At 41.9% G+C, this 12,969-nt stretch overlaps 1 protein-coding gene across 1 annotated transcript in view; it reads left to right on the forward strand.

Annotated features, from left to right (window-relative positions):
* The window catches only part of sema6bb (sema domain, transmembrane domain (TM), and cytoplasmic domain, (semaphorin) 6Bb), a 182,650-nt gene that overhangs the window by 88,775 nt on the left and 80,906 nt on the right, over nt 1-12,969 (forward strand). Inside the window, exons 4-5 of the mRNA XM_084722985.1 lie at nt 9,633-9,693; nt 9,840-9,902. Coding sequence (XP_084579111.1) covers nt 9,633-9,693; nt 9,840-9,902 — 124 coding nt within the window. The remainder of the gene's footprint in view (nt 1-9,632; nt 9,694-9,839; nt 9,903-12,969) is intronic.

Consider the following 12,969-nt stretch of genomic DNA (forward strand, 5'->3'; position numbering starts at 1 on the left):
AGTTTGATGAGTGGTTCAGCATGCTGACTGTCGAGATGTTAACATGCTAATGTTAGCATTTAGTCCAAGCTGTGCATATTACTGCTTGTGTAACCATGATGCTGTGTTCAGTTTTAATTAAAAAAACCACCAGCAAGTTTTAGCAAATCTGTTTGCATCCATCTTCTACTGGAGACAAAATGAACAGGAATAAAAATTAAAGGGGAACAGCTAAGTTCATCCGTGCATCCTCAGGAAACAGGTGTTTCTAGAAGCTTGTTTAAAAGGAACAATATGTAAATTCTGTCACTAGAGGTCTTTCTCACATTAAAATAACAACAAAAGACCTAGTTTGATGACATCTGAAGTAGTGTGGGATCATGAGAGTTGCCTTTATTGTTAAACAACCATCACTAACAATAAAATCGCAATCTATGTGACTCTGGCAGAAATCATTTGGTAAATTGAAATTTGGTAGCATGTTATCCTTTATTCATGTTACTTTTAGTCATGCTTGTCAACTTCCTTCCTAACTCTCCGATGTATCCTATGTGTTTGTGGACGTTACAGCAGTTACCTTGAATTAATTACAGTTTAAGTACACAACTCAACAAAACATATAACATAGGGGTAGTTTTTTTTTTTTTTTAGACATTTAATGTGGACATGTTAAAGGTGAGAAATATAAGCTATTCAAATATATTATATGGTAAGCTAATTCATTCCCTCTGCCCCACATGTCACATGCGGTCAGCGTAACAGAGGACGTTGCTTGCCACAGATTTTCAGTGGTTACACTGAGAAGAAATAGGGTTTTTTGAGCGTAGCTCTCCTTCTCTCCTCTTTCTCACTGAATCTTGGGATAAGGGTGTTACTATAACTTGTAAATATGTAAATAGTTCGTTTGATCTTGTAAATGGGCCTATTAAATAGTTCGTTTGATCTTCTCCCTCCCTTTGTACTTCAAATAATGTCCCCTTCAGTGGCGTTGTGATTATTTGGGTAAAGATTTCTCTATCTCAAACCCTTTTCATACATGTGCTGAAACTCTGCACTTATCTCGACATTACCTGGAGGAGCTTTGTGTGTGTGAATGCAAATGTCTGCATTAGTTGCCCCAGACGTGACCCTGCCAGCTCCCTAGTCCAAAGTCCGGGACACTGGACTGTTTTTTACCTCACGTTTTAATACCGATTGATGTGAAAACATCAGATTTCCACACAGTCAGAGAAAGTAAAAGTAAAAGTAAAGTTCCAGCACACCACTGCCTCCCAGGCATCACCCTTCTCCTCTTCCATCACAACATCAGAACTTGGAGGTAATAATTAAAGATATTGCCAGAAGTTCACAAGTTCTATAGATAAAGGAAGTCCCTCCCCTTGTGGTGGATCACAATGGGGTCTTATTTTGGAAAATCATTTTTAAATCTTGATTGCATTGTGCCACGAATTAAACATATGATATTTTCCAATATAAAAGATAATTTTGCAAGTTAAGAAAGTCACAGTTTCTTGTAAAACTGTTGAAGTATCAGACTGTGAAGATACGTAATTAGGAAGACTACGCACCCAGAAGTTGCATGAGTGCTCTCATGACTTTCTCCCTACACAAGTTAACGTTAGCTGCTGAAGCTACGATACCTGTTTGTTTTTGTGTGGGGATGTAGTCACAGTAGAGATGGGCCTTGCTTGTTCTTTCTCTTCCCGGCTGATAAAAAGACCGTTAGTCTGAATAAAACACATCAGATAAGATAATGCTATGAAGAACAATGAAGTCGGTAGTGGTGATGTATATTGAGAAGAGAGATATAGTTAATTGAGCAGTTTCATTCAAACATTATGTGTATAATTCAAGGCACAATTCAATCCATAAGTTATTTGTCTCTCACCATTAACTACCATTCATATTTTTTCCAAAATGGTCCCATAGGGCACACCAGAAGGGGAGAGACTTAAACTCTCTGTAATTTCTTTTGATTACTTTGTAAAACTGAATGCTGTAAAAAAAAAAACATTATAGAGACTACAGAAAGAGTCTTTTGTAGCAAATCTGTTGCAGTTGCTTCATTTGAAGGCTGATATTTGGCTTCGTTTTCTAGCTTGCTCTCCATCTGATGATGGTCCCCATATGCCTGTCAGTCTGTTGAATGTGCTGATCCGGGACAGACAGTAGCTCTGGTGGTCAGGAGGGCCAGACGAGGACGGCCCGCTCAGCTGTACCAGGTTTACACTGCAAAGCTGCATCTGCTGCTCCTCCCCGGAGCCATTCGGGAGCCGACCTGAAACAGACTGAGCTAACAAAAAACATACACCTCCAGATTTACTGCCCAAGTTGTCCAAAAAAAAAAATTAGTTTGAAACATGCTAAAAAAAACAAGAGACACAGTTATTTTCCACATATGGTGCTGGTTATTTGCTTTAGTGGCAGCCTGAAAGAAGATTGAAGTGGTTTCCAATAAGAGACGCCACTGTGGTCCAGGAAATGACCCAGTCCCCTGCCTCCAGCTGGTCTAACCTCACTACTGAGAGTTGATAGTAAATACATCAAACTGTGTAACATGGTTCCAGCCATTCTGTCTGCACTGAGGGAGTCTATAAGCACACACATGTACACAGGATGATAAAACTGCCCGCAGACAACTACTGTACGACTACTGCAGTCTGTAGTCAGCTTTAAAATATCACCAAAGCCGCGAAGCAGTCTGAGGGATGTTAATTTCAATTTACAGCTGCAGAAATTCTCACTGAATAGCAGAGGTAAACTGATATGAATGTCTCAGCCAACCGGATGATAATGAAATGCAAGACTGACAGGCAGGAAGACGAGAGAGGCGAGGAGGGTTGATGTCATCATAGAAAGAGCGTTTCGAGAGAATATTTATATATTTCTTGTAAGTGGCTAATAGTATTTGCAGCCTCCTGACAGAAAATGATCAGTCTGGAAGAAAACATGTGCAGAAGTCTGTGTGAGCTGCAGACAGCCCAGCAGGGAGGCAGAGTTTTAAAATGTATAATGTATAAATAAGTACCTGTGCGGTGGCAGGTATGACTGCCAAAAGCTCCTACAGAGTGCATGGCCCGATAAGACGCCTCACTCATCCCCAAATCCTGTCACCATTAGCATAGCTGCTCCTTAGACTGCAAGCGCTGCTAAATCCCTGCCCCAAGCAGCACCCGCTGAGAGCAGCTACCTCTCCCCGTCCTTGCTAAATGAAAGTAAACTATGTATTTGGCTGGTGGCAGGTGGAGTAAAGCACCTTGCTGTGTTAAGCCCCGTTTCATTGCTGTCAAGACGAGCAGCTGCGGATCCTGTGGTCTTCAGCCCTCAGTCAGATCCGAAGGGCTAATCCTCACAAATATAAACCAATTGGCGAGTGTTTACCTATTGACAAGATGACCAAAGGAACGAGGCCAGCTCCTTATTAACTGTTCCAAATTGTGATAAAGCAGGAGAGGTTTTTTTGCCATCTGGGTCTGTGTGTATTTTCTTAGGTTTTGTATTGGCTGGAAAGGGAAAGTGTGTTGTCTGACTGCCAGGCTGGAGGTGGTTCAGTTTATGAGCCCACAGACACTGACCTCAGAGGTTACTGGGGGTCACAAGGAGGTCACAACCTGGTCAAATGCCTCATGGCAGACGGACAGGGAGACGCACAGTCATGGCAAAGACTGGGAAGCTTGGGAGGTGAAGCTGCCAGGCTGTTCAGCTGTAGAGCAGCTAGCAGAGAAAGTTTAGCAGGCAGACGAGGATGAGTGTGTGGGAAGAGGCACAAAAACAGGTGTAGACTACCGCAAATCATCCCCAGCAATAATTTTAATCAAAAAATGAAAATATAACCACTGTTGTTTGGCTAGTCAGTGTTAGTTAGTGAAATTCATTATTGTGGCAAACCACCTGTGCTAATTATGGATACAAAACAATGCATTTTTAAGTTTTGAAAGATTGCATGCACCCCCATTAGCCTCACATTGGTTTGGTCCACTACCTATTTATGGCTATTCACTGCCAAAGTTTTTTTAAATATGAATTAAACAGCTAGTGACAAATCTAGTGAGCTATTCAGACAGCAGGGGGAAAGAGAGAAGCAATGTATTATTTTGCAGTATACTCCCATGCACACTGTAATCTTAGTGAGTATTCCTCTGGCAGTAGCAGAGCCTCTCTCTGTCTTCTTTCGCACTGTGCACCTCAGACAGGAGACCGGCAGCTTTAACTATGCTTGTGGGAACACTCTGTCTCCGTCGCTCTGAAACTTTGTGCAAACGGGTTGCCGTAGCTCCAGCTCTGACCTGACTGTGTCCCCACAAGCCGTGACTTGAATATCAACCCAAGACGGTATATAAGCATTATAAAGTGTGTACTCTGGACTAATCATCAGTGTGTAACAAGTTTATGCACATTGCCAATTATACAAATCAAATTTAAATGACAACTTTGGGAAGCTGCGGTTTTAAATTTTGGAAATTTAAACGGGGGCTGCAACTAATTCATTTGCAATCAGTCCACCAATTACTTTCTTGGTCATTCCATGAAGCATCTGGCCCATAATCAGTCAGTTTGAGGGACAGAGCTGGCAGCTGTAGGGCGTGACAGGTGGATTTTCAAAAGGTGGGGAGTTTCTACCCAAAAATGAAGAAATTGATATGCAAAATAATCCCATAAGATGTCATAAAGAAGATACACTAAACTGACCTGACAAACTGGACATGAAATGTAACATATATAACATATATACAACAGCTAATCAGACCCGTTTATACACAAACAATCAGCCACTCAGTAGTTTACCTTTGTTTTTTGGGCTCGTGAGTGAAGCCTGCTCTCATATTTGCCAGCATTTGACTGGTAGCTGGTGCTAATTTTGTGTCCTGAATACGACATTGGATTGACAACGTATCAAACAAAAGCTGTGTCATCATTTATCTGTTTCCTCATGTATGCAAAACTAAGGTATATGAATATGGGAGGGTTACCGACATTTAAATCACTTGAGTGGCTGCAGGTGCAGCCATGACAGTCGGCAGATAGCATCATCATAAGTTTCCTCCATCTTAAAATGTGTTGTTTTGTTTTTCTCTTTGATATCATAGAGGACTACGAATACCAAAAAATATTCACACTGATGAGCCAATGCCATTTACAATGAAAAAAGTAGTTGCTGATTACTTTTCTGTTAACTGAGAAATTAATCAACTACATGTTTCAGCTCTACAGGTGGAGTAAACAGTTCTGGAGAAAGATAGCTGATCGATAAATCTCATTCCCAGGTCTCAAATACCAGCGCAGGGTTTGGTGGTGTAGTCTGAGCAACTCTGCAAAACAGTTAGACTCAAAATTCAACCCAAACCATTGGTATTTGATGACCTGGGAATGAGACTCGGGAATCAACTATCTTTCTCCAAAATTGCTTCCCCCAACTTAAACAAAGAAAAAATATAAATAAAATAAACAGAGGAACTGTTCCTGGAGGTTCCTCACCACTCTCTTGACAAGTTTTAATTAGTTTTAACAACACTGGCCATCACAATAATAAAAAAAAAAACTCAGAACGCATTCTTAGTGTACGTGTTTATGCCAATATTTAGTTTCACCTCAAGTAAACCTTCTTTTGTTGAGGTGATCTATGTTGTATTGCCTCTGTAGGATTTTCTAGTTCCAACAGCACAACAACAGATTTTACAGCAAGAGAACTCAGCTTTCTTGATCGATGTAGCACACACTGAGGAATTTATTCCTTCAACTGACTACATTTACCATCAGCACTGACTGAACATCCACATGAAAAGTGCTGTTTTTTTCCTTGTAGTACTGTAAGTTTAAGAAGAAGAACTTTGACCAGTGTGTGGCTCTCTCTGTGATTTTAGTGGGTAGTGCAGGATTTTTATCCACTTTTTCAGCTCTGAGAGAACTACAGATTCACTTCTTAGAATTAAGTATGTAATATCTAACTGGGACACGGCGACATACTCAGGCACCCAGTTACGTACGAACTCACACACTGACGTGCCACACAGAACTCTGCCTCCGTCAGCACAAGTGTCAGGGTAACTAGGTGGTCAGCTCAAATCTTTCCATCCCAGTTTCATCCAGTGGAGCAGATTTTCCTGCACACTCTATTTGCAGGCTCAGAGAGGCTCAGCGCCGCTCGCACTAAACCACAGTACGGCCGCGCGCAAGAGGAAGATGAGGAGGGGAACTAAAAAAGAAACGCAGGGAAAACTTGGTGGCTTAAGATGTCGTGACCTTGAGTGTGCTGTTGTTTGGTGGGCCAAGAGGAGAAAGTTCATGAGCTGGCCAAGTCAGAAATTTAGGAAATGTTGACAGTTTCTCTTGAGTCTTTGTTGACTTTGTATTAGCCAGGTCAAAAAGGAGGGTCGGAGGTGTTTATGAAATAACAGCTCAGGCACAGGCACATCCTACACACACACACTCACACACACACACATACACACACACACAGATACACATATAAGGCCAGACAAAGAGAAGGAAATAGGGGGACTTTTGATTTGTAGGTTTTAGGACCAGATTTTATGAGTTGAGGCTCCTTTGTAAGTTATAACTTACAGGATAGCTTTGGTATTTTTTCACCTGGCACTAGAGTTGGGCGATTGGACAAATATATCATCTATTGACGATGGACTGAATACAACACTGATTGCTTTTTTTGGCCAATTTTTAGGGCGATATTTGTCATTTCATTTTGCTAATGTAACAGTCTGCAGAGTGACGGCCTCTGCTCTGCACTGCGCTCTCATCCAGCAGAGCAGTTCACACCCACTCAGCCGACCATGAGTGAGCTGAGCTGGGCGAGGAGTGAGAGGAAAGTAGTCTGCAGAATCAGACTCTTTACACTGTTTTCATGCGGTGAATTAAGGATTTAGTTGACCAAACCAGAGTTGGTGATTTTTGGAAGAGTGGACAGACTAACAAAGACAGTTTTGGTGAGTTTTTCTGTTTGAATTCAGTGTGTTTTCCGAGGCGTTAACGAGCCAATTAAGGTTGTCTTAGTTTGGTAAAAGAATTCAGAAGGTGTACAAATGTATTTCTCCATTTAAAATGGAAAATAAGTGTGAGAACATGTCATTTCTAGATACTTTGTGATTTTTTTTTTTTTTTTGGGTTACTGGACGTAGTGAACGAACGCAGCATGTGTAACATAGTGAATTCGCTGTGTGCGCACATCTCCCAGCTGAGACTGGAGAGGACGGGAGGAGGTGAGAGGGGGGACGAAGATCACCTATGGATGGGTTGACAATGATCACCAATTTGAACATTTTTGTGACTGAAAAACAAATTTTAAATTGGTCCAGTATTGAGGAAGAGTGGTGCAGCCATCAGAGGCAAAACTAAGCTACAATTTAGGAAACTGGACACCCTTAAATTTTATTGACTAAGTAGTTGTTTTGTTTTTGAAACAAACAAAAAAAAAAAACTCCCCAAAAACATCTTGGCTCAAAAAATGGTGTCATTTATTGGTCACTTACACTCAGAAATAGGGGGCTCTAAAAAGGGTTCTTCCTGAAAGGCTGAGGTTCTGCTCAGGACCATTTGTTGCTTCTGAAGAATCCAGAAATGTTCTTGTGAGAACGCCCTGAGTGGGTTCTAGATCAAACCCATGGAATAAAGAAGGGTGCTTGGGAGAACACCTTGGGTGGGTTCTTTTTAGTACTGTTAGAAGGTGGAAATATTCTGGATAGAACACCCACAGAGGGTTTTGGGTGGAACCTTTACACCATAGAAGGGTTCTCCCTTTAGAACCTCTCACAGGTGGTTCGGAGTGAAACCTTTCAGAGATGGTTTGAGGTACAACCCTTTATGTTGGATTCAAGGTAGAACTCTCCAAAAGGATTCTAAGTAGAAAAGGTTCTACCAGGAACCAAAAAAGATTCTTTTACAGGAACAAGCCAAAGAACGCTTTAAGGTTCTAGTTAGCTCCTTTATTTCTAGGAGTGTATATACAAAAACATGGGAAAATAGGGTCCAGATTGAAAAATACCCTTTAATATAATGAGTTCGGCCTGTGTGTACATCCTAAAACATATAATGAAATCTTTACAATCTTCACATGTTAGTCTTTACTCTGAATCATAACCTTCTACAAAATGTAGGACACATTAAATCCACTAACACACACATAAACAAATGAAAACATACATGCCACAGGCTTTGCATCATTCAAACAACCTGGAAGGCAAGAGAAGGGATGGAGAGAGAAGTAGGAGAAGCAGCAGCATAAATAATTCCCCCTCCTCTGCACTATCAGAGGCAACAGAGCTGGCTGCCAGCCACTCTGACTAGGAGGCCTGGTGCTATATTCATTATGTTAATGCTGAGACAACGCTGAAGCAGCCTGGATGAGATTATGCCTCACACTCTGGCCCACTCCACTGTTTGGAGAACGCTTAAACTCTGACCTGTTAAGCAGGGACGCAGCGAGCAAGTGTTTGGTGATTTCGCAGTTCTCTGCCACTTAGTCGTTGTCCTGCTCCACGAGGGTTGAGTAAGAGCGAGAATCTTCTAACGCACCAGTAAGAAGTGAGGATGAATTATTCAGGAGTGGAGTAACCTGATGGCCTACCTGTGCTCTCATCATGCACACATTCTTACAGTGCTCTCTTTCAGAAAAAAATACAGATGCAAATGCGCATTGATACGCACACTCAGGTGGTGTGAATGCTCACTCACGTGATGCGCCCTCCCTCTGTCAAAGAAAAAGGAGAAACCGAGAGAACATGCAGCAGCACAGATGGGAGGCAGGGCTGGATCAGAGATGGGATCGATAGTGCTGCAATAACACGGCTATGGCAGATTTACAGATTAGCCTATCCAGAGCCCAGCCCTCTGCTTAGATGAAGCTCAAGCTTCAGATCCATCCCAGCAGATACAGAGGCCTTGATCAGTATGCGAACGTCAGCTTTAACTGCGGAGCCCAACTCTCATTTAACTGGCATTTTCACAGGAACATCCAAGGTTACTGCAGAATTATCGGCGGATTAAGAGTGCGAGAAAAGCAGTGTTTGGAATCATGAATACATGCATGGTGTCGAACCACGTGTAGGCAGCATGTGGGGGTGTGCGAGCATCAGTATAACAACTTGATTAAATCATCCATTAATTCAATTTCAGGTTTTTGAATAAGACTGATAAGCCGAATTTGGGGCCTAGGAGCAAATTCAATGCAGCAAGTGAAGTTTAATGAGCGGAGGCAAAAGGCAAAGGGGAAATATGAGACATCATTATGCAGTCGGGTACCATTTCTCATATATATTGAGAGAGATGGAAGACATTGTAAAGCTGTTTCCTAATCTCTGAGGGTCTGATCAACTTTAAACGAATAGATATCTCTAAAATGTATGCATTACAAAGCTGCACGCAACGAATTATTTAGTAGTAAAACCATGCAGATTCAATATACAGCGGAAATATTCATACTGGAGTTTGTATTAAGTGCGTGGTCTGGATTTCATCCAGAAGAAAATCTGCATCGACCTGCACTGTCTTGAGCTAGCAATAATATCCGTGATGTGCTTCTGCTGTGGAACTGGTATTCATGGTTTGCTCAGTGCAGTATCTTGTTTTACCTTAAGCTTTGGATAGTGCTGTGCTGGCTGACTGCCACTCTCACTCTCAAATCTCTCTCTTTCTTTCTCCAGGGATGACCTTTTCCGAGTGGAGTTGGACATTGTTGCAGGAGACGAGATGTTCTACAGCAAGGTGAGCACCTTCTGGACAGACACCGATAGCATTTACGACCTTTGGGCAGATGAATTACTTGTCATCAGGGTGGAAAATGTCATTTTCTACAATAGAGAAGTGCAAATGTGGCTAACCAGCAGTATATGTGTGTCTTTAATGTACAGAAACGAACATGGGAGTCAAACAAGAATGACATCAGGATCTGCAGGATGAAGGGCAAGCATGAGGTGAGACAGTGTCAGATTCTCCATCTTTTCTTTCTCTTTAAAACTGGCTCTCTCATGATAGCATGAAAAAAGAGTGTTAAACCTGCATTAATTGATTTTTTGGCTACATCTTATGAATTTGATCGGTCACAAGTATTTGCAGTCAGTTGCCTTTTTATACATTCAGCAGACACAGAGCTACGTTAGAATTTGTTTGTCATGTTTTTGGTCAAGTCCAATATTTCTTCTCCTGTTGACTCTTGTTTTGGTGTCTACCGACTCCTGTGCAAAACATCTGGCTGTTTAGCTGCTAAATGCTTCAATATGTTCACCAGGTAGTCGTTAACTTTGTAAGGAAAAGATTTTTTTCACTGAACCAAAACAGGGAAGTTGCAAAGCAGTGAGTTGAAAGATGCGAAGATACTCCATGGAGTTGTGAAGTCTTTGGGTTTGACCCTTTTCATATACAAGAAGTCATTCGATCCATTGTTAATACAGTATGAATATATTAAATATTGCTGTTTTAAAGGCATACTATTCAGGATTTGTCAGTTGCTGGGGTGCAGCACTGCTGACACCAGAATAATATGCACATGTACTTATACTCATAAAACTACTCAGATACCACCACACCAAATACCACTTTACAAAAGCAATTTCTTACAATTAGAAAGCGAGGAACATCTGATAAAACAAAACATGTTTTTTAAAGTCATTTTAACAACTGTAATGGCATTACTAAGTACTCATGTTGGCAAGTACCCAAATGTAAGTAGTTGTACATCCTTAAAACGCACCATTCAAAGTTGGCCTGAGAGAGTGAGAGTGAATGAAGAGAGAGAGAGATGTTAGCAAGAACAAGCAATTAATCAGAGAAATAAAATGTTATTTTCTATTTGTTTCATGGTTTGTGTGTGTGTGTGTGTGTGTGTGTGTGTGTGTGTGTGTCAGCCCAGTCCATGGTCAAACAGACTCACAGACCTGCAGCTCTTTATACATCTGTAACTGTAGTCAGCAGACCCACTGCCCAAAGGTTGACACCCAGACACATCCCGAACACAGCAAAATATAAAACTGAGGGAAGGGTCTCTGCAAATACTGCCACATACTTCTAGTGGGTCATAAATAAGTATTCAGAGGGATATTTTTTGTATGAGTCTGCCTGGTATACTGAAGGCCTTGATAAATAATGATAAAACCTATTTTCCTATCTTTCACTGGAAGCTGAGTTGTTTCTCAGTCAACAGTATCTTTTTGCAGGCTGAAACAGAAGCACAGGAGCATGAAATGTGGGTAAAACCCCCCAAACAATTGGAGGCTATTTGCAAAGATTACAGACTGTTGAATTACAGATCAGTGAATCATGTTGAAATCGTGTCAGTCAGAGCTTTTGTCTTACTGTAGGCCATCTCTTTTCCTTATCCACATTATCATGGCACATTTTATCTGTCTGCTGGGGCTTTGGATTCATTGTACCCGTCATCTGATTGTCATGCCTGCTGGCGCAGCCTCAAGAAGAGGTGGGTGTTTGACCGCGTATTATCTCATTGTCCCTGCTGACGCTGCCCATCACACAAACACACACACATTGATCAGCAGAACGGAGCCCCTCCTACCTACACACCACTTGTTCCACCATCATGAGTTAGGAATGCGGTTTGTGCCCTCAGAAAATGCAGGTGGGCGTTGGGAAACCGAGGTGGTCAGAACGAGATGGGGTGAAACGTCCCAGCAGCCACCAGCAGCCCACGCCTGAATACCTCTTATATCTCCAATACACGCATCCCTTGGTACCTTCTGCCACACATAAACAGACCGTATTCAGTGTCTATGTGTGTGCGGGGGTGTGTGTGCAGCGGTGACGGTTGTGGTTGGCAGCGGAAACATGGGCCCTGTCCCCTCCAGGCAGAGAAAAAAATGACTTATTTAACACAGTGAGAGAACACCTGACATTAAATCTGTGTGAGACGGTGCCAGACAGAAACACAATGGAGAATAGAGGGACGGTGACAAAAAGCTACGCCGAGAGGAGGGGGACAGGGAGACAGAGAGATGAGGAGAAAGGAGAGGAGAGTAGATAAAGAAGGAAAGGAAAGAAGAGGGAAGGAAATTAAGGGAAAGAAGAAGAAAGAGAAGGAGAGGAGAGGAGATGGAGGGGGGGGGGGGGGGGGGGCGTGTGGGTCCCTGTTGGCCGGCCCCGAGGAGAGCTGTGGGGCTGACTGAGATATGAAAGGTCTTCTTGCCCCTAATGACTGTGCTGCCTGGTAAGGCTGTGAGTCACACGGCAATGTGAGGAAGATAAGAACACTGCCAGGTCCTCTCAGTCAGCTCTCTGGGCTCAGACGCATATGAATGGATGTGCTTGTGTGTGCATATGCATGTACACACAAGCCCCTTCAGTCACACACACACACACAGACGCTCACAAGGGTACAACCAATATGGATTTCTGAAGGCCAATACACATTTTTACGTTTCTTTATCCAGTGTTTTAGGCCAAAATGTGACTAATGTGACTTGTTTTCATTCAAAACAACAGCCAGTGAAAAAGTAGCCTATAAAAAAGTTGGAACAGCTGCACATGTATATATAAATATATTGTAATCCTGTAAAACAACAGAAACTACAGTCACTTTTTCAACCCCCCTCTGGAACAATGTCAACAGAAAATGCAACATTTTATAGATAACCTGTGGAGTTTTTCATCTAAACGAAGTTCACATTCATGTTTGTTTTTCCACCAGAAAGCATTGTGTGTAATGCCTTTCCTTTCTCATAAAATATTTATATTTACAAATTTACATTCATGTTTGCTAGCTTGCTGTCATTTTCTTCTCTGCATGTTGCTGTTGCATTTGCCATTTTTTGGCACGTTATGGCCACCTGTCAATCAGTGGATCACTCTGAAACCATTGGCAGGAATGTGTACGGCGTTGCCTGCATGCACATGCACATGAAAGTGTCCTCATGTGTTTGCACAATACAAAAGAATAGGCACAAACTAATTAAAACATTATTATAGCACTACTAACTGGCCACAGGGTACCTACAAACTTCATAAAGACAGTGTCACAACAGTATAATACAT

Source organism: Lutjanus erythropterus, chromosome 7, assembly GCF_056507025.1.
Source record: "Lutjanus erythropterus isolate fLutEry1 chromosome 7, fLutEry1.hap2, whole genome shotgun sequence".
Classification (NCBI taxonomy): Eukaryota; Metazoa; Chordata; class Actinopteri; order Lutjaniformes; family Lutjanidae; genus Lutjanus; species Lutjanus erythropterus.